We start from the raw sequence: 22,366 nt of genomic DNA, 5'->3' as shown, positions 1-22,366 counted from the left end.
GGACTGTGCAATTATTTTGCCGCGTGTCAAAGTTTCAGTGGCCGTATCAGTGCACGGCTGCACGCTTAAGAACAAAAAAAAAACAAAAATATATCTTTTTCTATTTTTCAGAATAACAAAATCATTAGAAAAAGAAAAAAGAATAACAAAAAAAAATACAGTCAACCGCACAGTACTTCAGAACTGCCAATAGAATTACGACACGTCATGTCGCCTGTGATAGATGCTTACAACGTGACAGTTGCTTACGATGTGCCAGTTGCTCAGGCTAAAACACTAAATAGTACTCTCCCTTTTACCATCCCCTCTCTCTTCATTTTACAATATATATATAGGAAAGTATATCTTTTATGCAATTATAAGTTCACCCATCATGCTATATAAAATATATACATCTTCAACAATTTATAAGAAAAGAAGAGATGAAATATTGGAGATTTTATCCCCAGAAAAAATGACACACCCTGTAATGTTATAATTCTTAATTTATTTTTATAATTCTCATTTTTCTTTCCAATCCATTTATTTTCTTAAAAGAGCAATTTCCAATTTGACTCCTCTAAATTTTTTTTTCTCCTAATTTATTTTCAAATATAATATTATGATTTATATTAATAAAGGGTATGTTCTATCTTTATCATAGATATAACTTTTCTTAAAAAAAATTATGATATTCATATTTTAAATGAATCAATAAATAAATAAATGAGGAACAAAAATAAACAATGAAAAGACTAGTGGGCTACTAATAGCAAATTCTAAAACATAAACTTGAAAACTTTTTGAGTTTATGGGCTGCAACAAGTCAAGGGCCTAAAATGGCCCATTACTGGAAAGATCTATTCTTGTAGTCTTCCATTTCCTTCCCTCCCAAAGGACGGGCATGCAGAGGTACGGAGCAAGAAGACTCGCTGCTCAGACTCCTATGGCCATCAACAAATGGACCGGTTTCAACGATTCACTGTCATTCCCTCCTCACTCTCACCACGAAAACGGAGGTGCCCACTCGCGCTCTCTCTCTCTCTGTTTTTCGCAATCTACAACTGGGTTTATATGTATATAGTTTTTTTTTTTTATTCTTGCCTTTTCTAGAGTCAACTTTTGGTGATGGTTATGGTAATGGTATGGTTCTTAAAAATTCTTCCAGATCATCAATTGTTTTGCGATCTTCTTGAAGCATGCAAACTATCTCAAGATATAAGAACTGCAACTGAAACCCATACAAGAATCATTAGATTTGGTTATGGAACTAATTCATCTATTGCAGCTTCTCTGATTTCAACCTATGTAAATTGTAATCAACTTAATCTTGCTTATCAAGTTATCCGTCAAGTTTTCTCTTGGACCGTTAGTTTGGCGGGTTTGAATTTGGTTATTGATAGTTTCATGAGAATTGGAGAATATGAGATTGCGAAGAAGGTGTTTTGTAAAATGCCTGACCGAGATGTGGTTACATGGAATTCAATGATTGGAGGTTACGTTAGAAATGGAAAATTTGAGGAGGCACTGAGATCTTTTCAAGCCATGCTTAGCTCAAATGTTGAGCCAGATAAATTTACATTTGCATCCGTTATTACTGCATGTGCAAGGCTTGGAGCTCTTAACCATGCTCAATGGTTGCATGATTTGATGGTTCAGAAAAGAATAGAAGTTAACTTCATTTTGAGTTCTGCGTTGATAGATATGTATTCGAAGTGCGGTAGAATTGAAACTGCAAAGGAAGTTTTTGAAAGTGTCGAACGAAATGATGTTTCTGTTTGGAATTCATTGATCAACGGGTTAGCAGTTCATGGTCTTGCTTTAGATGCAATGATGGTATTCTCGAAGATGGAAGCAGAAAATGTTTTACCTGATTCTTTAACTTTTCTTGGGATTTTAAAAGCATGTAGCCATTGTGGTTTGGTTAAAGAGGGTCGCAAGTATTTTGATTTAATGGAAAATTATTATTCAATTAAGCCACAGCTTGAGCACTATGGAGCAATGGTTGATCTCTTGGGTCGAGCTGGGTTGCTAGATGAGGCTTATGCCATGATTACAGCAATGCCAATGGAGCCAGATGTTATTGTATGGAGAATACTTCTTAGTGCTTGTAGAACACACAGAAATACAGAGTTGGGGGAAGTTGCTGTTGCAAATATATCAGGCCCTAAGAGCGGAGACTATGTTTTATTGTCAAATATCTACTGTTCCCAGAATAGATGGGATAATGCTCAAGAAGTGAGAGAAATGATGAAAGAGGAGGGAGTTCGTAAGCGTCGGGGAAAGAGTTGGTTTGAATGGGAAGATGTGGTTCACCGATTTAGGGCAGGTGATAAATCTCATCCTGAAACAGAAGCATTATACAAGATATTGGAAGGTTTGATCCAAAGAACAAAGTTGGAGGGATTTGTGCCCTCAACAGAGTTAGTTATGATGGATGTTTCTGAGGAGGAAAAGGAGGAAAACTTGTATCATCACAGTGAAAAGCTGGCATTGGCCTATGGAATCTTGAAAACTAGCCCTGGAACAGAAATCAGGATTTATAAAAATCTTCGAATCTGCTATGACTGTCACAATTGGATAAAAATGGTTTCCGGGCTGTTAAGCAGAGTGATTATCATAAGGGATCGGATACGTTTTCACCGATTTGAAGGGGGCTCATGTTCTTGTGGAGACTATTGGTAGTGTGTTTTTGATAACCAGAGACAGCTTTAAGTCTTAACCAATGCTTGCACCAAAGTCTGAAATGGAAAGAAAGATTATTTTATTTCATTGATCACTTTGTCACTTGATCTGGCTTTTACAGTTTTACATAAGTGGTAGGAAGAGTTCAGAGATTGATTGAAGAGATCAATCCATGCTTCCTTTGTAGTCTATTTATACGCGCTCACAATGCATCCATGTGCTGTTTATTTATTTATTTTTTCTTGTTCAGCGTAGTATCGGACTCGACAGGTTGACCATCAAATCTATTGTTATATTTGATCAGATTCAGGATACATTTTGCTCATTGCATAGGCAAATCTTTCGAATATGGATTAATAGTTTCTTGATACACTTTATATACTACAGGATGCGGGTGGTTGATTGATTAGTTATCTTGGATAGGGACCAGTGACATTTTCCCTCCGTAGATCTCCGGAATTTGGCTCTCATCGATGTCTTCAAGTAGAGTGGACTTCAGCTTCTTGTTCTCCACAAATACTATCTGAGAGGACATCAAGGAACAGCCTCTTATTGTTAACAATCAGAAGACAGACACCTAAAATATTTCCTTTTTTTTTTTTTTTTGCCCCCTACCACATGGGAAATGGAAAATGTTTTTTTTTTTTTTTTTTTTTTTTCTAAAAAAAAAAAAAAAGAAAACTGTAATTGTTTTTTAAATTTCAGTTTTCATTTCAAGAAACCATTGTAATTTATCAAGTAAACATATCTTTATGTCCAATTCTTCTCCACAACAAAAAAAAAAAAAAAAAGGAGAGAGAGAACTCACCTTTTTCTTGGTGGTGTCGTCTATAAAGGGGTAAATGATTTTCCAAACTGCCATAAAAATGTGTGGTACATGAACCAGAAACAACTTTCCTAGCCTTTCTGGGTAGTAGTCCTGCAATAACCATTGAAAATAGTAAGTTCTTGTTTTTCTTTGCTTATAAGTTTCAAGTAAAGAAACCATAGTTACCGCCAAAATGGATAACGCAGCAAGATATCCACGAATATCGGTGTTCGCATATCCCCAACCTTCAAGATCTCCGATCCCAACAAATTTCTCTTCTCCTTCCGGCATCCTGATGCATCAAATTAATCAAGTCGTCGCATCAAATATATATATACCTCCAAAGAATATATACTAATCAAGGAATAATTAATTACCTTGAGCATACTTTATCCAGGCTGAACACTACATAACCTGCACATATGTACATACACAAGTATAATTATTAACAATATTTATAATTACTGTTTTGTTTTTACATATAACTAAATAAAAGATAATACGCTTGAATTCGTCTAAACTCTTTTTGTTTTGAAAATGTCTGGCACCAAAAACAACTGCGATAGGACGTCCTTTCTTGTCAGATCCTTGCAGAAACATTTTGTTCTGTGCAATTTCATTAGAAACTTCTGATAAAGAAATGAACCCATTTGGAACAAATTCATTTCTCCATTTAAGGTATTTGAGAAACATTACAGAAGCTTTCTGTATATCTAAATCACGTGCTCTCAGAAATCTTCTCAGTGTCAGGTCATCAACTTCCTGCACAAACATTGTAGGAATAATAAATTTATCTTCTTGTTCCTTAAAATGACAGTGAAGTTCGGTAGGTGGAAATTAAAACTACCTTTGAAGATGGATCACGAGCTTCAACTGTGTCTCTCATGAGACAGATTCTAGAGTGCTCAGTCTTTTGATAAATATCATCACTTTCTTGTTCCATTGTTGTTGTTTCTCTAGTCTTCAGTATTGGCATCATGCTTCTCTTCTTTGAAGAACAAGAGCTAGCTTGTATGGAAAAAATGCACTGATATATATATAGAGAGATTATAACATCAAAAAAAAAATGTGGTGTATTAATTTGTTGATCTCCACGTCGCAGAGTAGAAATGAGAAATTAATCCTGTTTTGTCGTGAGATGACATGTGATGTCGTATGCAAATTAAGTTCAACAGGATCCGGTCGTTAACTAGTTATTATTACTTGTCATTTATTTATTTATTTATTTATTATTTTGATATTTACAGTATGAGGGTCTTGGTTGGGTTTGATTAGATTTTTTTTCCAAGCCATTTAAGGACCTATCCTAAGCAATTTTAAGTGTATATACCCTCATATCCACTTTGTGCATTCAGAATTATTTTTTTCAAATAAATTTTAAATTAAATAATTTTTAATAAAATCTGAATCCTGAACCATAAGAAAGAGGAGCACCCATCTTTATCAATAAAAAATCCATTAAACGTAGTGATGACCGCAGGTACGAGAGCCATAAACACAATACTCTGATATTAATAGCGAAAAGGGTGGTGGTCTAGGAAATTGACAAAATTAGGTCTTGAAAGGTAACGAGTTGTTCGGTCATTTCCAACTGATTTTAATTACAAAATTAAAAAGGAAAATGACATGACAGAAAGGAGCTGAAAACAAATGGAACCAAAATTGGGTTGGAGCAACCAAGCTCCAGTGGTGTGGGACACAGTTTTCTTGCGTCCGTGAATCCAACTTTAGATTCATCAACTACCTCTACGTAAAGATATAAATGAGCTGACTCCACCTTTGTAGCTACTCACTATTTATGTAATTTTCGGACATTTTTACTTGTGTTTCAATTAATCCAAAATAGATTATGCAATTATATATATATATTTAAACAATTATATAATTGAGAGAATAATCGGTGAAATAAAAATTTATTGAAAAAAATTGTTTAATAGATTATGAAATAATCAGTCAAAACAATTATATTTTGGTTTATAGATTATGAAAAACATTGACAGTGAAATGAAAACAATTAAAAGTAATTGATTCAAAAACTTGGACCATTTGGTTTGTCCAACAGTCCATCCACCACCACACATATGTAAGCAGCAATTGCGTGGCCTTAGGCTTCAACCAATTAATGTGAGGATGGAAATGAAACAATTATTAATAATTAATTAATGGGCTGTTTTCCAAATTGCAATAAATTAATAGCTTGCAGTTGCAGATAGTTCAACAACCCACATTTTATGTCCTCTCATTTCTGCTTCTTATTATTGTGGTTGAGAGAGTAATCAGTTTTGCGATTAAAATTTTAATGCAGATATTTAAATTATATAGTCTTTTTTTTTTTTTACATGAATAATATAATTTTTTCAATTCATTTATTATTTTTTTCTTTGAGTTTGAAAGATTTTAATTTTATGAGCTCGAAAAGAAAATATTATATTTTTTTCAATTCACCCTTTTCAAATAAATAAAAATCTTTTCCCTTGATATTTTTCTCATATATTTTCTTTTCCAAGAGGAATATTTATTTTTTGCTTTTAATTTTAAAAACTAAAATATATATATTTCTTTATACGGTGTCAAATTAATTAAATTAGTTGGAAATTTATATGTTTAGGTCAGTTGCAGCCTTTTAGTCTCTGTTTGAATTGAATGAGTGGCATTCAAAACCAGCAGGCCCCCGTTCACGTATATGTATGAACTCAACAGCTCACGGCCTCATTTATAACGTACGAGTGTTGAAATTTTTTGGAAGTATTGTATGGATAATAAATGAAGTTTGATAAATAATATTAAAATTGTTTTTAAATTATAAATTGTGAGGGTTTGTCTCAAGTTAATATAAACAGGCTTAATATTTTCTTTTCTTTTTTTTTTAAATAGGGATTAAAGTCACTTGTAATAATTAAAACCTCTGCTTCTTAATGTAATAATATCTACGTAAATTTCTGTCAACCACCACGTGCATGTTGGTTACACTTTTTACAAACATGTGAAGACGAAATTCCTGCAAGTACGTGCGAGGAGAAAATTTTTAATTTGTTATTGTGAGCTTAGGAGCTGTTTGGGCCAGGAAAGAAAGGGAAGAATTACGGAAAGTCTATATGAATCTCAAAGTGGACCCAATAGAGTGAGAGAGCAAGCCCATTCTTTTTTGACCCAAACTAAAATGCATCACACATGTTCTCATGGCTGAGAAGGTGGCAGTGTCACCCGAAACTCGCAAACTGGACCCAAAATTAGCTAACGAGAATTTGACCAAGCACCGCCTCCCTCAAACCCCCATACACACAAATCAACAACATAACAGAGACAGAGGCACAGAGGCAAACAGCGTAGCCACTTGCCGGTGAGCAAAATATCACTGCAATTAATTAAGTTAGCACAGAAGAAAGAAAAAAATGGGAAGTAAAGAGCGAGCAAAGGAAAGGAGAGAAAAAAGACTCCAAGAGATTTCCCTTCTCCGTACCATTCCCTATTCCGATCACCAAAGGTACTTTTCTCCATTTTTTTTTTTTAATTTTCTTTTTCCTTTGGGGTTTCAGATCTGAAATTGTAATTTCTGTTTGGGGAAATATTCCTAGGTGGTGGTCCGCAGAAACAATTGCGGTGGTGACTGGTGCTAACAGAGGAATTGGGTTTGAGATTGTAAGACAACTTGCAGATCATGGATTGACAGTTATATTGACATCAAGAGAAAGTAGTGCTGGCCTTGAAGCTGCCAATATCTTGCAAGAATCAGGTCTTAATGTGGTATTTCATCAACTTGATATCTTAGATTCTTCGTCTATCCAACAGTTTACAGATTGGATACGAGAAACTTATGGTGGAATAGATATTCTGGTAATTGGGTTACTTTAAGCTACAATTTTTAGATGTTTATTCTCTTTTATCTGGCTGATTTTAGTTCTATTTTCGATGTTTCGCATCATTTTATTAGCTGAGAAACTATCTTGAATTTGTTTGATGTATTTATTGTTTATGTTTTGCAGGTGAATAATGCAGGTGTTAATTACAATCTTGGGTCTGATAATTCTGTTGAAAATGCCCGTATGGTTATTAATACCAACTATTATGGGACTAAAAATGTGATTAAAGCTATGATTCCATTGATGAGACCTTCAGTTGCAGGTGCTCGTATTGTTTGTGTAAGCTCACGGCTGGGTAAAGTAGGTGGAAGACGTAATGTAAGTAATGCTTTTTCATGTCTCGTATCACCCTTATATTTAAGAAATTATCTTTTAAGGGTCCTTAATGCCACATTCTCTGATCTAGCTTTATCTATACACTATTTACAACCTGCTTGCTTTGGGGGAAAATTTTGTATGTTTGATGCATGTGCAATAGAACTTTTAATAATTTATTTGGAATGGTAAATTCAAGCACATTCTGATGATGGGTTCTTGCAATTTAGTTGAATGTGTAATTTTTTGGTGCTGAATGGAAAACAGGAAGTCCATGTTCTTTATGGCGAATCACTTACCTCTCCATTCTGTTTGTCTCTTTAAAGAAAAGAGATTATGTGCTAGTTTGCTTGATGCTTTTAGTTTTAGATACCAATTGTTTAATCGCTAACTGTAGGTCACTTACCTGACAGAGGATTGGAGATGCAACTTTGAGGGAAGAATTAACTAACCTAGAAACACTATCAGAAGAACTCATTGATAGGACTGTATCTACTTTCCTTCAGCAAACAGACGATGGAAGTTGGACATCAGGCGGATGGCCTCAGAATTTCACTGATTACTCGGTGTCAAAACTTGCAGTTAATGCTTTCATTCGGTTAATGGCAAAGGAACTCTCAGACCGGCCTGATGGTCAAAAGATCTATATCAACTGCTACTGTCCTGGCTGGGTAAAGACTGCCATGACAGGTTGGGCTGGTAATGTATCAGCTGGGGACGGGGCTGATACTGGAGTATGGCTTGCCCTGCTTCCGGACCTGTCAATATCAGGAAAATTTTTTGCTGAGAGAAGGGAAATAAACTTCTGAGGCAATTATGGTGATTGCAATTGCAGGGTTTGTTGTCCAGTTCCCATCTCCTTAACTGAGAACAGATTTGTAACATTCAAAGGGGAAAGATGAAAACCAGTTAGCTTACATTTCTTGACCCCATATTTGAGAGTCTTCCCCTTTGGCTTTTATTTTTGTTCTTAATTGTTTTTCCTACCATCAATGTTCTCATTCATGCTCTGTATACAATGCAAGTGAAGGTTATTCATTTCTTCCTTAGATTTTAAAGAAATTTTACCACATAGTATGTGAAGACTATATATATATATATATATACACACACACACTTTTTATTGCAACAAAAAAGGTAAAACCAGGAAAAGACTCTGGCCCTAGCCTCATAAGGCTTCTGGACTGGTAAAAATGGACGTGGTTGCTTGCTTGATTGTACAGCAGGTTCAGTGTAGGCTTTTATTTTTCTTTGAAAGGCAAATCATATACCTTGTTAAAGGGTTAAATAAGAATATATGCAAATTTACAATTTTTTACACTAAGAATTGTACAAATTCAATTTATTCTTTTTAATAGCTTTTCATTCTCAATGTAATTCACATCCAAAAGCACGATTATCCCAAATCACACATAAAGGGAAATAAAAGAAAAATAATAATCCAAACTTATCCCAAAACACAAAAATAATGAAGAAAACATTAACTATATATTTTGGTGTATATATATGTAGTTTGTATCAGGAAAAAAAAAAAAATAGCGAAACACCCACATGGAGTGGAATTAAATTTTATGAGTGACACCGGACTTAATTCTTTGTGGATCAATTAAGGCCACGATGCGACGACCCCAACGAGGGCCTGCTAGCGGCTGCCTTCTCCGTTCCATTAAAGCCCACGACACAGCGTCTCCACGCCATCTCTTTCTCGCTTAAGATTTTAGTTTTGTAGCTCGTTTTCTGCAGAAATCACAAGTCGGATCAAGAAAAATGGCGAGCTTAAGGAAAGCTCTGGTTAGCGCCCACCGTGTCCTCAATTACTCCGCTACCCTGAGTCGGAGCTCGATTGCCACCCTCCCTCCCATTGGCGGAAGAACCCCTTTCAGGTATCAACCTAATTAATTCCCCCTCACAATTCGATATCTTGATTTGATCGTAATGAAGAAAAAGAATTTCGGTTAACTGAATTCATTTGTGTTTGTTTCTGCCAGGTCTCAATACGGTTGGTTATCCCCTTATTCAACTGTTAATGATAGTGAGACGCGATCTTTGGATATTGACCTCTCCAGTGAAGAAAGCAAAAGGCGTTTATTTAACAGGTTTATGTCGTTTAATTTATCGTTAGTTTAATTCTCTTCTGAAGAATTTGGATATTATACGCAGAAAACCTGATAATCCTGTTTTTGTGGTCTCTGTGTTAAAAGACTGTTGTATAGGAGTAAACAGAGAGGGTTCCTGGAGCTGGATTTGGTTTTGGGGAAATGGGTAGAAGAGCATATTTCTTCCATGGACGAAAATGGAATTAAAGCACTTGTTCATCTTCTTGACTTGGTAAAGTTTCTTATTTGCTCATGTCATAAATGAATTGTCTTTGCTTATTTATTTTTGTTATTTTGCTTTACTACTTAGATTATTTATTTTATTTTTCTCCCCAAACTGCATAAAGTTATTTGTTAAACTTATTAGTGAGTGTATGTGGATTCTGAAATACAAATTGCTTTAAATTTCTTTGAAGTAGATTCTCAAGCTGAACATTGGTCTGGCCTGATATCGTTATTCTTTAAGGTGGTTTTATGCCTCGAGGATTACATGATGGGTTGTTAATTCCTTGGAGAATGTATACATGCATAACTGCTTGTGCATTTAAATAATTCTTATTATCTAATTATGTGACCGTTTTTGGTGCTTAGATTGTGCTCTATTCATGCACTTGGAGAGTTGGAGTTTAAATTATAAGTTATAACTATAGGCCTTGGGCTAAATATGGGTCATAAGAGGCTCTTTCATTCAGTCTCTACCTCAATGTTGTGCTCGTATCTATGGGAGCCAGAGTATTCTATAAATGCATGCATATTAGGAAAATCCTTGCCTATACTGTTTGGAACTTGAAAAGTAGACCATTGAGCATTTCTGTCTTATCTGCATATTTGATTCCAGTAGCATTTCAGCTTGAAATATTTACTGATAAAAGAGAGAATTTTATGCTTGCTTTGACATTTTACTTTGAAATTGCCTTTGATGAATGTGAATCACTTCAAGAATAGAATTCCACACTATCATTCCTATCTGGTAAGGTTTCCTAGACGGGTTATGAGTTATGCCTTTGATGAAGGATTTAGTACGAGACGGGATTTTACTCCATTATATTTTATCCCTGCTTTAATATGTGGATTCTGTTATGCAGGAAAATCCAGATCTTTGGAAGTGGTTAACTTGTCAGGAGCAACCTCCAGAGGCAGTGAGCACAAATCCTGTGAGTTCCATTGGTGTTCATCTTGAATCTCTCTTTGCCTTGTATCATGCTGCATCCTTACGTTTTACATTTATTGCTGTAGGTGTTTTCTGCAGTTCGTGACAAGGTCATGAACAACCTCAACCGCCATGCTGCTCCAGAGACACGTGCAATACCCGGACAACCATGGGTGAGAGGGTGGGATGATATCAAGAAAAGTCCTGGCAGTCCTGTAGCTGGGAATCAGTAGCTGCCGGAATGTTAAGCTGGAAGATTATGGGTTGATACTTATCATTTGTAACAGAAGAAGATGAAGAATAGTATATAATTTGTCACATAATATCGTCTTTTCCTTCTCATAAATACTAATATGATATGAACAAGATAAATGCTGCTGGCTGTAGTGAAGCAAGAAATTTAGCAGCCTCACCTGTGGGCTCTGCCCATTTGCTAGTCAAATATATCGTTTTGTGAAATTTATGTTATGGGTTGATACTTATCATTTGTAACAGAAGAACATGAAGAGTATATAATTTGTCACATAATATCGTCTTTTCCTTCTCATAAATACTACTGTGATATGAACAAGATAAATGCTGCTGGCTGTAGTGAAGCAAGAAATTTAGCAGCCTCACCTATGGGCTCTGCCCATTTGCTAGTCAAATCCTCTTTTGAGATATCGTTTTGTGAAATAGATGTTATATTTCTCAAATTGCATGTCTTTGTTTATGCTAGTTCTCTGATTACCCACATTGTCATATTGTGAGAGGTGGCAATCCAAAATGGTTACAAGCGAGGCACAAACGGAGAAAATAAAATATCACAGGGCAATAGTATAAATAAGTCTAAATTTTGGGTGGGTAAAAATAGAAATTCTAATACTGGAACTCCTGGAACGGAAAATAGAAAAGAATTGCGAGGATAAAGCATAGACCCAATACGAGGAGAGGATAGCATATCCATGGCCTCAGTAATTAAACCGGTTTCCTTCTCTCTCCAAGTTCTTCTCTTGCTTTCCTTTTTCATTGTCTTCTCAGTAGCATCAAAGACTGCAGACCCAACACCAGCGCCATGGCCTCTCCAATTCCACTCGATACTCTTCATGAACGACAGCACCGGCCAGCTTCAGGTAACGGACCTCTGGTACGACTGGCCTAATGGCCGGAATTTCAATATAATCCAGAATCAACTAGGAAAGCTGCTTTATGACCTGGAATGGGATAATGGCACTTCGTATTACTACACCCTGGACTCCAATCAAGAATGCAAAGTCCGACATTTCCCGGTGGGTATTCTCCGACCGAACTTTCTGGACGGTGCTACCTATTTGGGTCAGAAGCAAGTTGATGGCTTTCTCTGTAACGTATGGGAGAAGGTTGATTTCATTTGGTACTATGAGGATGTGGTAACAAAGAGACCAGTGTACTGGGTCTTCTACACAGGTATTTATTATTATTATTACTATTCTGGAAACAAATAAATAGCTAAAATTTTTCATTAATTTAAATTTTATAATTGAGTGCCTTATTGGTAGTTTGTTTTTCAGGGATGGTTATTCATGTGATGACCTTCGAAGTGGGAGCAGTGCTAGAGGATGAAAAGTGGCAAGCTCCTGTTTACTGTTTTAAGGAGAACAATCCTTATCCTGTAATTGAATCTTTATCTACTGTTGGTAGTGGTGGATCTTTCAGGGGTTTGATGAGAGGAGCGTTTGATGATTAAATGGGGCAGTAATAGAATTTGCTTGTTTGTTTTCAGATTCATATCCAATGGCATTAACAGTTGCATCTTCGTAATCTATCTGTTTCAAATGAATAATAATTTTGCGTTGGACAATTGAAGACTTGAGAATATCATATTCCCAGAAGTAGGCCAAAATTGCACATAAGCCCACATTTACGGTTCAATTCTTGGCGATTCGCCAAATAATATGGAATAAAGAGAAAAATAATGATATAATTTTAGTTTAAATTTAAATGCGAAATAATTATTTAATAAAATAAATTTATAATCTTAATTATTAAATTCAAATTTACAATCAATAGACAATTTTATTTTAAAAATTTGTTCAAATTATCATAATCCTTGAATTGAAAAGTTTTAAAAAGGTTATAGATTAAAATCGCAAATACTCAAAGTTGGTTTATAAAAAAGGTGTCCTTCTCAAGGAAAACCAAAAAATTTTGGGGGGCGTAAACGTCATTCTGCAACCTAAAATGAAAGGATGAGAGCGGCCCAGGTAATCTGCCTCGCCAAGAAAAATGAAAGCTTGAGCCTTTGAAGTGGCTGACGAAGCCCAAAAGCACTTTCACTTGCTAGTCGACAATCAATTGCAGATTAATCTGGAATTACAACTGCTTACTTTCTGGTTTCATTGATCATTCAAACCAAATCCTCTTTTATCATTACAGTGGCAATCACATAAACACACAATTAGTTTGCAGTTTCTATTTCTTCGCCTCTTTGCAGCCGATTGTTTCGTTTTACGTTTCAGTTCAATTTTGGAGCTGAAGAAGCTAGTGGTTGGTGTTTATATGTGGGTTAGGATATAAAATTACTCAAAATGGGCTCGGGCTCGGATTCGGAGTCTAATGGATGGAGCCGAGCTCGAGGATTGGTGGTAAAGACGCTGGTTTTGATTGGAGGCGCGATTCTGGTTAAACGCCTAACTAAATCAACTACTCGTTGGGACCATACTCGAATTGTAACTCAATCACTTAGCGGCGAGAAGGTACTGTTTAATTATGCTATTGTCTTTTGTTTTTGGTTCATTATCACTTGCGTTGCTTTTCTAATTGAAGTGTAAATTTAATTTGTTGGGTTAGTTCTCGAGAGAACAAGCATCCAGAGATCCTGATAATTACTTCAATATTAGGTATATACATTGTCTCTCTCTTTTTTATCCTGAATTGTAATGAAATTTGATTAAGCGATGAGCCACTATCAGATTTTGCTTTGATGGTGGATTGTGGTGAGTACTTCCAATGTTTTAAGTTTTAGGAATTTTTATGTGCAGAATGCTTACTTGTCCAGCAGCGGATATGGTGGATGGTTCCAAGGTTTTATATTTTGAACGAGTTAGTTTAACAGACTCACTGCCTTCACTGATTTTTCTTTTTTGTTCATCTATTTAGTTATTTATTTATTTAGGAGATACTCCTTTTTCATTTTTTAAATTCAGTTGATCTTTTCCGTTTGGTTAGGCGTTCTGTAGGACTCCTCAAAAGCCCTTTCGACAGGTAATCTACCCCATTTTCATACTTTCGCATAAAGTTCTGAAATTTGAAAAGTTTATGGTTTGATCATGTAAATTTATGGCCATTGAATTTACATTTTGCTTATATTTGAACTTTTGATATCTTTATATCTTGATCATTCATTTTATTAAATTATGGAATTGGATGAGCTTCCAAGCAAGGATTTTGCTTGCTCTTAGCATTTTTTAATGACACTTTTTCAATAAAAAATTCTAATATACCTATATGGTTGCAGAGGTTTTATATGGTGAAGCCTTGTCCAAAGGAGTTGAAATGTGATGTTGAGGTGAGCTTATATTGCAGTTGATTGTTCTTTAAGAGCATTTTTTACCTGTTTGCCTGCATTGGGGATTAAGTACTTGAAAAATGTCTTTCCATCACATGCTAGGACTAACCCTAAGGAATCAACAGTGCTCCTAATATCATTGTTGCAATTGAAATGTCTTTCCTGGGCTAGTTATTAGTTGCAGTGTTCTTATGAATACCTCTTGTTTCCTCCTTTGCCCATTGCTGGGTTTAAATCATTCTCCTTTTTCTATTTCATGAGAGAGCATGAGAAAGTTTCTAGAAGCACATAAAACAACATGCAAATCATTTCATTCTTTCATTAATGGACAGGTGAGCTCATATGCCATTAGAGATGCAGAGGAGTACAAAAATTTCTGTGATCGCCCGAAGGACCAGCGTCCATTGCCTGAAGAAGTTATTGGTGTAAGCTTTCTAGAGACATTAAGATTTTGACTTTAATTCATCATCATTTTGGTATTTGATTCTGTTGAATGAGTTTCAGAACATTGTTAATTGTAAATACACTTTCTATCTTTCTTAGAGGTTTTAGATTAGGTACACTATCCTTCAAGTTTGAAAATAACTCTTGAACTTGCAAGTTTCAACCTCATCACCTTGAAGTTTAATTGGGTTACAAACTATGATTGTAACTGGGACAAATACTTTGAAACTTCTAACCAGCTCATATCAGTTGAAATTTTTTCTTTCTCAATAAATCCTTCAAGTATTTAAAAAGCACAGTATTTGTCCAAAATTACGTGTGACACATACCATGCTGTTGATGTCACAAATGAACATCCTTAACTTTGGGACTATTATGGAGCACTTTTAACAAGGACTTAATTGAGAAATCATTATAAATTTTGGAGGTTTTCAAGGGTATTTATGCTGGTTGTTATCTTTGATGCTACTGATGTGGACTATCAATGCCTGAAAGCATCTGTACTTCCTCTACAATGCCTATCTATTTCCATGCCCCATATTTTTTTCCTTGGTATATTCTTATTGTATATCCAAGTGAATCTGTGAAATAATCTTTTCATTTTGGTAGGCTTGTCCTTTAGGTTAATGCTGGTTGATAGGGATATTTTAGGTTCAGTCAAAATTTCCAGCAGTTGATTGTTGATAATAGCCTGTCTAATCCTTCGTTACCAAAATGGATACTATTCAATTCTGTGGGTGAATATGATAACTTGGCCTCTGCTTATTTAGTCTCATCAGTTGTCATTTTTGTGCAGGATATTGCAGAACATTTGACAACAATATATCTTAAACGTTGTGACCGTGGAAAACGCTGTTTATACGAAGGTTCTACTCCCCCTGGTGGATTCCCAAATTCATGGGTACTTGCATTTCACCCTTCCTGTTATCAATGAATTGATAATTTTCCAACATTTGCTTGTGGTTTCTGCACCTATCCCTGGAATTATAAATTGAAGATAATTGATTTTTGGAAGAAAGGGACAAGTTTAATTGTAGTCATCACTAATATTGACAGAATGGAGCAACCCACTGCACTTCTGAACTTGCAATTTTGAAAAACAATGAAATACACACCTGGGATAGGGGCTACGACGATGATGGAAATCAGGTCTGTTTCATGGCCTTGCTTTGTCTAGCGTAAAATCTATTTGAAAATGAAACGAAAGCTCATATTTTGCATTATTTTATTAAGATTGCCCCCGTCTGTAAGTTTGAAAGAGTCTATTCTGCTGGTTGCAGGTATGGGGAGTGAAGGATGGACCTTATGAGTTCAAGCCTGCACCTGCCTCTAGTGTTAATGGCATGCTTCCTGCTTTGAATTTCCCTCCTCCACATTCAATGGAGAAAAGAATAGAGGGTTCTTTTGTCTTGCAAGAATGATCACTTGCTTGCTACATATATAGCCCATGTGTAAAGTTGCAAACTTTAATTATTTTATCAAATTACAATTCTCTAACCAATAAGAGTATGTATCCCATCAATTTTTTGTTTTGTTGGGCTTGAGAGATTGTGACATTGGTGAAATCACAGACTGCATTAGTCATAGTGTTTGATAATGGAGATTTTTGAGAGATTCCAATCGTTAATAAGTTTGGGATTCTGGAGTTGTTTGATTTTTTATTTTCCTTCCAAATTACAAGATTGAAATTACTGAATCTCGGAACAAAGGCAAAATAGAAAAGGTTTATGAATTCCCTCTTATGGAATTAATAACAAGAATTGCTCTGTTCTATGAAAAACATTAACATGATAACACCTGCCATATTTCCTACGTGGATTCTGCTACCATTCAACCTTGAAAGCTACCGTTCAGGTAGAAGTATAAACCGGCAAGGGCTACAGCTCCAACTGCAATTCCTATTGGCAATGCTCGCCTGAGATAGTTTTCACGATATAAGATTCTGAATTTCAAAAAATAGTAAGTTAAAACCACAATAAGTTAGAATAACGCATACCCAATTGCCTCATCTCTCTGTAATTGTGCTTTACGTGCCTTTCGAACATCTGTTTGATTATCATTTTTGGTCACAGTAGGAGCGTAAGGCTTAAATCTCCTTTTAGGAGCACCACAAACTGCAGAAACCAAATACCGAATGGATAAGGAAGGCAATTTCAATAACCCATACGTAAAATTAATGGTACTCACCAGGGCAGAAGTACTTGTCAGGCAGTTTCTCGAAAGGAGTCCTCTCATTGTAAATATACCTGCAATTATCAGAAATTATAACTAATTAATAATTGTACAGAATAGAATTGAATCATATATGTATATATACTATTAAGCACCCGCAATCGCGACAAATATAAGCTTGCTTGGAAGCAACGCGCATGGAGTATCTCGGAGCAGAAGATGCCAGAGGCTGCTGGAGTTGATTAGAATTAGCAAGCGACAAGAGATAAAGAGAGGGAGAAAAGAAAGAAGATTTCAGGGCAAAACGATCAGATGGGGCCCGAAGACCAGCATTACTTCCATTTGGAGCTAAAAGAGAAGGAGAAGGCTTTCGAGCTTGAAGCCTCGTAGGTGCTTGCAGGGCCATTTTTTTTCCAGTTCTCTTCTCACTGAAAGAAGGAGAAGAAGAGATGTGGTGGAGATAAGACTTGAGAAATGAATAGAGAAGTAAAAATGAAATGAGTAGACAGTAGTGTGCTTTTGGCTAATTGGACAACACGTGGAAGCGTGGCTTTCACGTAGCCCACAGAAAAGACTTAGTTTTCTTTCTAGGCCTTTCTATCATTCCATTTCTATGTACGTGTCCAAGCTTTTTTGTCGCTATTTTCTTCTATTACTTTTGCCTCCCAATATTAAAAAACAAGAAGAATTTTATGTACGTCATGCATTTTTTTTTTTTTTTGGGGAAGAAAACTGATACTTGTATCAACCTGTTCCTGACATTATAGATAAACCTTTCATCTCGGTCTTCATTTCATTCTTGAAATTTCTAAAACTGGCTAAATTTAAGCATCAAGCATCCATGATCCATCCGTATGATTATGTGGTTAATACTTCAGCATGGATCGAGAGATTCAATATTCGTCTGACAATTCTGAGACCAGAATAAGACTTGACAAGCTTTCAAAGTTTTTAAGTCCAAGATCATCATAAGCTACAATGAGGTAACTAAATGAAGTAATCAGAGAGAATTAGCCCTGACGAGAAGTTCCTTTACATAAAACAAAATATTACAACCCACAACTTCTAGTAATGCCCCGAACCCTGCCAAACAATACTTTTGCATTATCCAACGTATCGTCACAGAATCAAGATTTACACTTTGTATAAGCTCTATGGGCAGCACCAAGGGAATGACTGCTCAGAATTTCTTCAAGAAACCTGATGTTATAGCTGCTACCACGGTTTCAGGTCACCAACAGGACCTGCAGTCCAGTTCAAGATCTTCTCACCTGGCTTCAAGTAAATACTTCTGTCATGTGGCAATTTACGTGCAAGTCCATTCAAAACTTGATGAAAAGCATCTCCTGGTTGGACAGGCTGTGGGAATAGCATTGCCTGTTTCATTGAGGGGTTTGCAAGCAATCTCTGCTTCCTCAGTATTACTTCAGGTGGGATTGAGGTGAGAATGGCATCTAAGTTGGGCACATCTTTCTCATCTACAAACACCCCAATTTGTTCCCATGGGATTGCATCCGCAAAAGGCAAAACAATGTCATCTGCTATGATAACAGGAATGCAACCAAATATGACAGCTTCAACCAATCTTGGACTCCATGGAGCCCAGCCAAGTGGACACAAACAAAATACAGCCCGTTGCATGTCTTCATAGTATGTTGATGGGTGCTCTGTGGATATGTCAAAAAGTGGGTTGTCCTTAAAGTTCTCCCACACTGCTGCTCGTGCGCCTCTGCAAGATTTTTAAAACATTCATTAGAGTTATACTGAAACGTCAAATGATTTATATTGAATCTTTCTTTAAATTGGACAGCTCAAGTCATAACTTCAAAGATAAGGTTTTTTACTGAGAAATTTCATCAATATGGTGCCAAAAATGAATTTGAGCCCTTCAGTGCTAGGAGAACAAAATGAAGTAATTTAAAAACATCTAACACTTTCCAGTTAAGATGTAAACTACATGTGAAATACCTTGCATAATAGCCACCTTCTGGGTCGTTTCCCACATCATAAAACAATCCTCTGAAGTATACAAAGATGGATCTAGGAGTTTTCTCAGGAATCAGGTGGGCTTGCATTTTCTGTGGAGGTGCATATGGAGGAATTGTGATTGAACCATCTTTTAAGCAAACGTGATTCCGCTGTCCAAAAGTTTGAACCAAGGTAGCGCGTTGGAGCAAGGGAAGAATTCCTCTTTCAATGGCCTTCTCTTCCTGCAAAAGCACATAGATGAGGAACCATTAAATAAGAGTAAGTACATAAGAACGAGAACCTGGCATAATATAATAACTTGATAAGGAGCACATTAGTACTATACATTGACAAATTTATACAGAACAGAGATTTGAAACAGTGTAGGGCTATCAGAATTCATAAAATCATGTCAGATTGGTTAAGATGTATTAAACAGCCTGTAGCCAGAATCTTGAGGATACAGTTACCAGGAAAGATGAACATGAAACAAATGGATTTGCTCACTTGATAATGGAAGCATGCTCCAAAGTCATGTGGTACTACAAAAAAGTGATCAGCTCCTTCAGTCCGATTCCAATATGGCCAGTTCGAAGAAATAAGCTGGATTGCACTTCTCATCATTCTTGGTGATTTGAAAGGCAAAGGGAGGCCATTTGGTGTCAAGTCACAAGTGGTGTATACAGGAGTATAAAACCAATCAGCTTCCTCGGGATTGAGAGTTCGAACAGGACTAGATAAGAGGAACCGATGCATAAAGATCTCAGCAGCAAACATGTGGGTGAGACATCTTGAATCCTTTTGTAGAATCTTCTTATTATATTTGCTTGGAAGTTCATAAACAAAAACTTTTAGTCTTCCAACAGGATCATCTTCCAAAACATCACCAGCACTACCTACATGTTACAAAACCCAATCACGCTTAAAGATTTCATGCATAGGACTTTACAGAGAGCACATTCAATCATTATCAACATAATAAACTTAACATATCCAAAAACATGCAAGTTTCGCTAGAAAGAATAAACCTCCATTTCCCTCTTTCCTTGCTTCCAGCTTTACCAAATCATGCATCCTTTCACTAGACGCGTACAGGTCTAATCAAAGATGTTTTTATGTCCACCACATAATTTTTTGATTCATAATCTCCAACTTAATACAAAATGAAGCATCAATGTAATATGGGCTTTCCAATGCTTTGGCACTTCATCTTCCTAGTTTAAGTAGTATGAAGAGCATTAAAGATGTAGGACGAAGAGCTACCTGTAGACGAAGAAAGGAAACCTATTCTCTTTTTTGCATAAACTCCTACAAATAGGCACCCATTAGCAGCGATTAACTACTGCTAGAATGGCACCATGGCATAATTAACTTGAGTTAAAATGAAATATGTACTCACTTGACATCATCTCCTTCCACCTATTTTCTTTTAGATACCTTTGTCTTCCTTAACTATATTGACACATTAAGTTTCATCCTCAATTACTATAACGCTAGATAAGTCACATTTTGTGAGGCCACTTTCAGTTAGTGGAGATGCAAACTGTGTTACTTCAGAGCTCCAAATTATTGCTATGTCATGGCAAAGAGAGGCATAGGCAGCCCACTGCTTACATGCATTCTAATTTTGGATCAGTGTTCCAAACTCGTACAATTCTTAAAGCTGCACTTAAGGAAAACGAATACATTTTTGTTTAAGAACTCATAAATTAATAACGAGACTTCAATCAAAGTCAACTGCAGAGAATATGCTTTGACTAGCGTTATACAGAAAATAAAGTAAAGCCAGTAATCAGAGCAAATCCTTAATTGAGCTTCAATTCAAGCCGATCCTCAAGAAGTCTACCATCCAAACAATATTACCTGAACTAAGAAACCAAAACCCTAACTTCAATTATTTAACCTATATCACAGCTAAAAGCTAGAAGAATAGCATAAATTCAACCATTGAAACTGCAAAATAGAGATTCATATACATTAAACATGATATATCTAACACCAAAGATATGTAGAGTACCTGAAATCCTTTCAGTGGGTTGACTCCTTCCCAACTTCACAGCACCAATACTCGATACAGTGGCCGCACATAAAAGAATACCAACAAAAGCCCATTTCCAAATCCTCATTCTTTCAAGCAGACGAGAAGGGAAATTAAAATATCAAAAGAAATCTGACGAAGAAACGGCTGAAAGAAGAATCCGAAGAAGCAGAAACGATGGTTCTCGAGGATATTAGCTGCGAGAGAAAGAAGAAGAGGAGATTACAGTTGAAATGTCACAAAAGCAGGTAGTTACAGGGGTTTTCTTTGAACTACAAGAAATGAGTTTCTTTCAATAATAGAGAAACAGAGACAGAGGAAGAGACTGATGGAGAAGGGCAAGCAAATTTTGGTTGAAGAAGATTCACATGCCGTTCTTCAATTTTTTTTTATTTAATTAATTATTTATTTATAACGGGCATTGTATTGCTTTTTATAATCTATGCGGTGGTTTGATTTGATGGAGAGTCCACCTCATTACCAGATCCCAGCTACGTTGTTCAACCTTCAACCTGCTCTCTCTCTCTCTCTGTCTCTCTCTCTCTCTCTCTCTGTCTCTTAATATATTTAATTAAATTTGCTATTTATTTTTTATTTTTTGTATTAGGAAAAGGAAAACTTTATCAAATCCAATCCATGTAATATATAGGAAAAGTATAAAATACTGGAAATGAATTACATTACACCATTTTTTTTATTTAATTGTAAAGTTCAAAGATATATTTGTTTAAAAGAGTTTAAATATAAAAAATAAAATTAATCTAAGTAATCAATTAGTTTAGAATTTAAAGGTTAAGATTACCGGCCCAAAACTTAGACCTTACCTTATTTAATAATTATAATATGTACATAATGTATAATAATATATTTAAAACCTTCAATATCAAGACATTTTGGAAAAAAAAAAAAAAATACTAATATAAAATTGCGGTTCAGTTGTCACTCAATATATATATATATATATATATATATATATATATATATATATATATATATATAGAATAAATGAAAATAAGGAAGATTCATTTAAAGTGTATTCATATAGATATGGGGAAAAATTTAATGAAAATACATATACAGTAAAACGGTCAAATTCAGACAGCTAAAATCTATTCATATACATAGGGAAAAAAATTGGTTTTTTAATTTTTAAAATTAAAAATCAATAACACAGAGTAAGAATCCAAATAAATAAGAACCAATAATATGTGCCCTACAAATGCATTTAAAACCTCAGTAATGAAAATTTTATATATTTAATATTAACTAAAACCATAAAAAATAATTTAGCTAACCTTGTAAATATTTTATTTTACATGTAAAAA

The 22,366-nt window shown here is 35.4% G+C and overlaps 8 protein-coding genes across 13 annotated transcripts; 5 read left to right on the top strand and 3 right to left on the bottom strand.

The window, feature by feature from the left end:
- Positions 1–851: 851 nt before the first annotated feature.
- Positions 852–2,967, top strand: LOC105648708 (Tetratricopeptide repeat (TPR)-like superfamily protein). Its single transcript, XM_012235181.3, has 2 exons — positions 852–998; positions 1,148–2,967. Exons 1-2 carry the CDS (start codon positions 884–886, stop codon positions 2,662–2,664), a joined length of 1,632 nt encoding a protein of 543 aa, XP_012090571.1. The 5' UTR covers positions 852–883; the 3' UTR covers positions 2,665–2,967.
- On the bottom strand, positions 2,722–4,489 carry LOC105648709 (uncharacterized). 3 transcript variants are annotated; one of them, XM_012235183.4, is made up of 6 exons: positions 4,320–4,486; positions 3,976–4,234; positions 3,850–3,886; positions 3,659–3,764; positions 3,473–3,583; positions 2,722–3,187 (listed from the first exon to the last, which is right to left on the bottom strand). In XM_012235183.4, the coding sequence occupies exons 1-6, from the start codon at positions 4,449–4,451 to the stop codon at positions 3,071–3,073; spliced, it is 762 nt and encodes a 253-aa protein (XP_012090573.1). In that variant the 5' UTR covers positions 4,452–4,486; the 3' UTR covers positions 2,722–3,070. The 3 variants fall into 3 exon arrangements, with proteins under 3 accessions (XP_012090573.1, XP_012090572.1, XP_089571642.1); XM_012235182.4 differs by having other exon boundaries at positions 3,994–4,234; positions 4,320–4,483; XM_089715516.1 differs by having other exon boundaries at positions 3,473–3,764; positions 4,320–4,489.
- Positions 4,490–6,607: 2,118 nt separating this feature from the next.
- LOC105648706 (NAD(P)-binding Rossmann-fold superfamily protein) lies at positions 6,608–8,696 on the top strand. Its single transcript, XM_012235180.4, has 4 exons — positions 6,608–6,956; positions 7,048–7,306; positions 7,456–7,650; positions 8,061–8,696. The coding sequence occupies exons 1-4, from the start codon at positions 6,865–6,867 to the stop codon at positions 8,454–8,456; spliced, it is 942 nt and encodes a 313-aa protein (XP_012090570.1). The 5' UTR covers positions 6,608–6,864; the 3' UTR covers positions 8,457–8,696.
- A 496-nt stretch (positions 8,697–9,192) lies between these two features.
- SDHAF2 (succinate dehydrogenase assembly factor) lies at positions 9,193–11,444 on the top strand. Its single transcript, XM_012235179.3, has 5 exons — positions 9,193–9,530; positions 9,636–9,743; positions 9,849–9,975; positions 10,829–10,897; positions 10,980–11,444. The coding sequence occupies exons 1-5, from the start codon at positions 9,415–9,417 to the stop codon at positions 11,124–11,126; spliced, it is 567 nt and encodes a 188-aa protein (XP_012090569.1). The 5' UTR covers positions 9,193–9,414; the 3' UTR covers positions 11,127–11,444.
- Positions 11,445–11,778: 334 nt separating this feature from the next.
- On the top strand, positions 11,779–12,712 carry JHL07K02.7 (uncharacterized protein At4g14100). The gene is made up of 2 exons (XM_012235177.4): positions 11,779–12,318; positions 12,411–12,712. Exons 1-2 carry the CDS (start codon positions 11,838–11,840, stop codon positions 12,596–12,598), a joined length of 669 nt encoding a protein of 222 aa, XP_012090567.1. The 5' UTR covers positions 11,779–11,837; the 3' UTR covers positions 12,599–12,712.
- Positions 12,713–13,062: 350 nt separating this feature from the next.
- Positions 13,063–16,493, top strand: CRL (crumpled leaf). Of its 3 annotated transcripts, none has more exons than XM_012235174.4 (9): positions 13,068–13,607; positions 13,702–13,751; positions 13,893–13,935; positions 14,080–14,115; positions 14,369–14,419; positions 14,752–14,844; positions 15,660–15,764; positions 15,920–16,012; positions 16,144–16,493. In XM_012235174.4, the coding sequence occupies exons 1-9, from the start codon at positions 13,440–13,442 to the stop codon at positions 16,282–16,284; spliced, it is 780 nt and encodes a 259-aa protein (XP_012090564.1). In that variant the 5' UTR covers positions 13,068–13,439; the 3' UTR covers positions 16,285–16,493. The 3 variants fall into 3 exon arrangements, with proteins under 3 accessions (XP_037495575.1, XP_012090564.1, XP_012090563.1); XM_012235173.4 differs by having other exon boundaries at positions 13,070–13,607; positions 13,893–13,953; XM_037639647.2 differs by lacking the exon at positions 15,920–16,012 and having other exon boundaries at positions 13,063–13,607; positions 13,893–13,953.
- Positions 16,494–16,578: 85 nt separating this feature from the next.
- Positions 16,579–17,521, bottom strand: JHL07K02.5 (Rubredoxin-like superfamily protein). Its single transcript, XM_012235176.4, has 4 exons — positions 17,191–17,521; positions 17,051–17,109; positions 16,860–16,977; positions 16,579–16,778 (listed from the first exon to the last, which is right to left on the bottom strand). Exons 1-4 carry the CDS (start codon positions 17,439–17,441, stop codon positions 16,694–16,696), a joined length of 513 nt encoding a protein of 170 aa, XP_012090566.1. The 5' UTR covers positions 17,442–17,521; the 3' UTR covers positions 16,579–16,693.
- Positions 17,522–17,938: 417 nt separating this feature from the next.
- Positions 17,939–21,540, bottom strand: GUT1 (Exostosin family protein). Of its 2 annotated transcripts, none has more exons than XM_012235171.4 (5): positions 21,523–21,540; positions 21,021–21,238; positions 19,511–19,899; positions 19,004–19,245; positions 17,939–18,764 (listed from the first exon to the last, which is right to left on the bottom strand). In XM_012235171.4, the coding sequence occupies exons 2-5, from the start codon at positions 21,127–21,129 to the stop codon at positions 18,251–18,253; spliced, it is 1,254 nt and encodes a 417-aa protein (XP_012090561.1). In that variant the 5' UTR covers positions 21,130–21,238; positions 21,523–21,540; the 3' UTR covers positions 17,939–18,250. The 2 variants fall into 2 exon arrangements, with proteins under 2 accessions (XP_012090561.1, XP_012090560.1); XM_012235170.4 differs by having other exon boundaries at positions 21,515–21,532.
- Positions 21,541–22,366: the final 826 nt, after the last annotated feature.

The sequence above is a fragment of the Jatropha curcas genome, chromosome 10 (genome assembly GCF_041381405.1).
Source record: "Jatropha curcas cultivar XTBG-Jc1 chromosome 10, XTBG_Jcur_1.0, whole genome shotgun sequence".
NCBI lineage: Eukaryota > Viridiplantae > Streptophyta > Magnoliopsida > Malpighiales > Euphorbiaceae > Jatropha > Jatropha curcas.
Note: the sequence above shows the minus strand (reverse complement) of the source record. Positions and strands in the feature narration are given on the sequence as shown.

Bases quoted from the DNA above. Each gene is read 5' to 3' on its own strand.
- LOC105648708 (XM_012235181.3), top strand. From the start codon at position 884: ATGCAGAGGTACGGAGCAAGAAGACTCGCTGCTCAGACTCCTATGGCC. The intron at 999-1,147 runs GTGCCCACTCGC...AAATTCTTCCAG, and splicing joins CTCTCACCACGAAAACGGAG to ATCATCAATTGTTTTGCGAT.
- LOC105648709 (XM_089715516.1), bottom strand. From the start codon at position 4,451: ATGATGCCAATACTGAAGACTAGAGAAACAACAACAATGGAACAAGAA. The intron at 4,235-4,319 runs GTAGTTTTAATT...ATGTTTGTGCAG, and splicing joins CTCGTGATCCATCTTCAAAG to GAAGTTGATGACCTGACACT. The intron at 3,887-3,975 runs GTATTATCTTTT...ACATATGTGCAG, and splicing joins GAGTTTAGACGAATTCAAGC to GTTATGTAGTGTTCAGCCTG.
- LOC105648706 (XM_012235180.4), top strand. From the start codon at position 6,865: ATGGGAAGTAAAGAGCGAGCAAAGGAAAGGAGAGAAAAAAGACTCCAA. The intron at 6,957-7,047 runs GTACTTTTCTCC...AAATATTCCTAG, and splicing joins CCCTATTCCGATCACCAAAG to GTGGTGGTCCGCAGAAACAA. The intron at 7,307-7,455 runs GTAATTGGGTTA...TATGTTTTGCAG, and splicing joins ATGGTGGAATAGATATTCTG to GTGAATAATGCAGGTGTTAA.
- SDHAF2 (XM_012235179.3), top strand. From the start codon at position 9,415: ATGGCGAGCTTAAGGAAAGCTCTGGTTAGCGCCCACCGTGTCCTCAAT. The intron at 9,744-9,848 runs GTTTATGTCGTT...CTGTGTTAAAAG, and splicing joins AAAAGGCGTTTATTTAACAG to ACTGTTGTATAGGAGTAAAC. The intron at 9,976-10,828 runs GTAAAGTTTCTT...TCTGTTATGCAG, and splicing joins TTGTTCATCTTCTTGACTTG to GAAAATCCAGATCTTTGGAA.
- JHL07K02.7 (XM_012235177.4), top strand. From the start codon at position 11,838: ATGGCCTCAGTAATTAAACCGGTTTCCTTCTCTCTCCAAGTTCTTCTC. The intron at 12,319-12,410 runs GTATTTATTATT...CCTTATTGGTAG, and splicing joins GTACTGGGTCTTCTACACAG to TTTGTTTTTCAGGGATGGTT.
- CRL (XM_012235173.4), top strand. From the start codon at position 13,440: ATGGGCTCGGGCTCGGATTCGGAGTCTAATGGATGGAGCCGAGCTCGA. The intron at 14,420-14,751 runs GTGAGCTTATAT...ATTAATGGACAG, and splicing joins AGTTGAAATGTGATGTTGAG to GTGAGCTCATATGCCATTAG. The intron at 16,013-16,143 runs GTCTGTTTCATG...TGCTGGTTGCAG, and splicing joins ACGACGATGATGGAAATCAG to GTATGGGGAGTGAAGGATGG.
- JHL07K02.5 (XM_012235176.4), bottom strand. From the start codon at position 17,441: ATGGCCCTGCAAGCACCTACGAGGCTTCAAGCTCGAAAGCCTTCTCCT. The intron at 17,110-17,190 runs GTGCTTAATAGT...TGATAATTGCAG, and splicing joins TATATTTGTCGCGATTGCGG to GTATATTTACAATGAGAGGA. The intron at 16,978-17,050 runs GTGAGTACCATT...TGGTTTCTGCAG, and splicing joins TGACAAGTACTTCTGCCCTG to TTTGTGGTGCTCCTAAAAGG.
- GUT1 (XM_012235171.4), bottom strand. From the start codon at position 21,129: ATGAGGATTTGGAAATGGGCTTTTGTTGGTATTCTTTTATGTGCGGCC. The intron at 19,246-19,510 runs GTGAGCAAATCC...GTGCTTTTGCAG, and splicing joins GAGCATGCTTCCATTATCAA to GAAGAGAAGGCCATTGAAAG. The intron at 18,765-19,003 runs GTATTTCACATG...AAAATCTTGCAG, and splicing joins GAAGGTGGCTATTATGCAAG to AGGCGCACGAGCAGCAGTGT.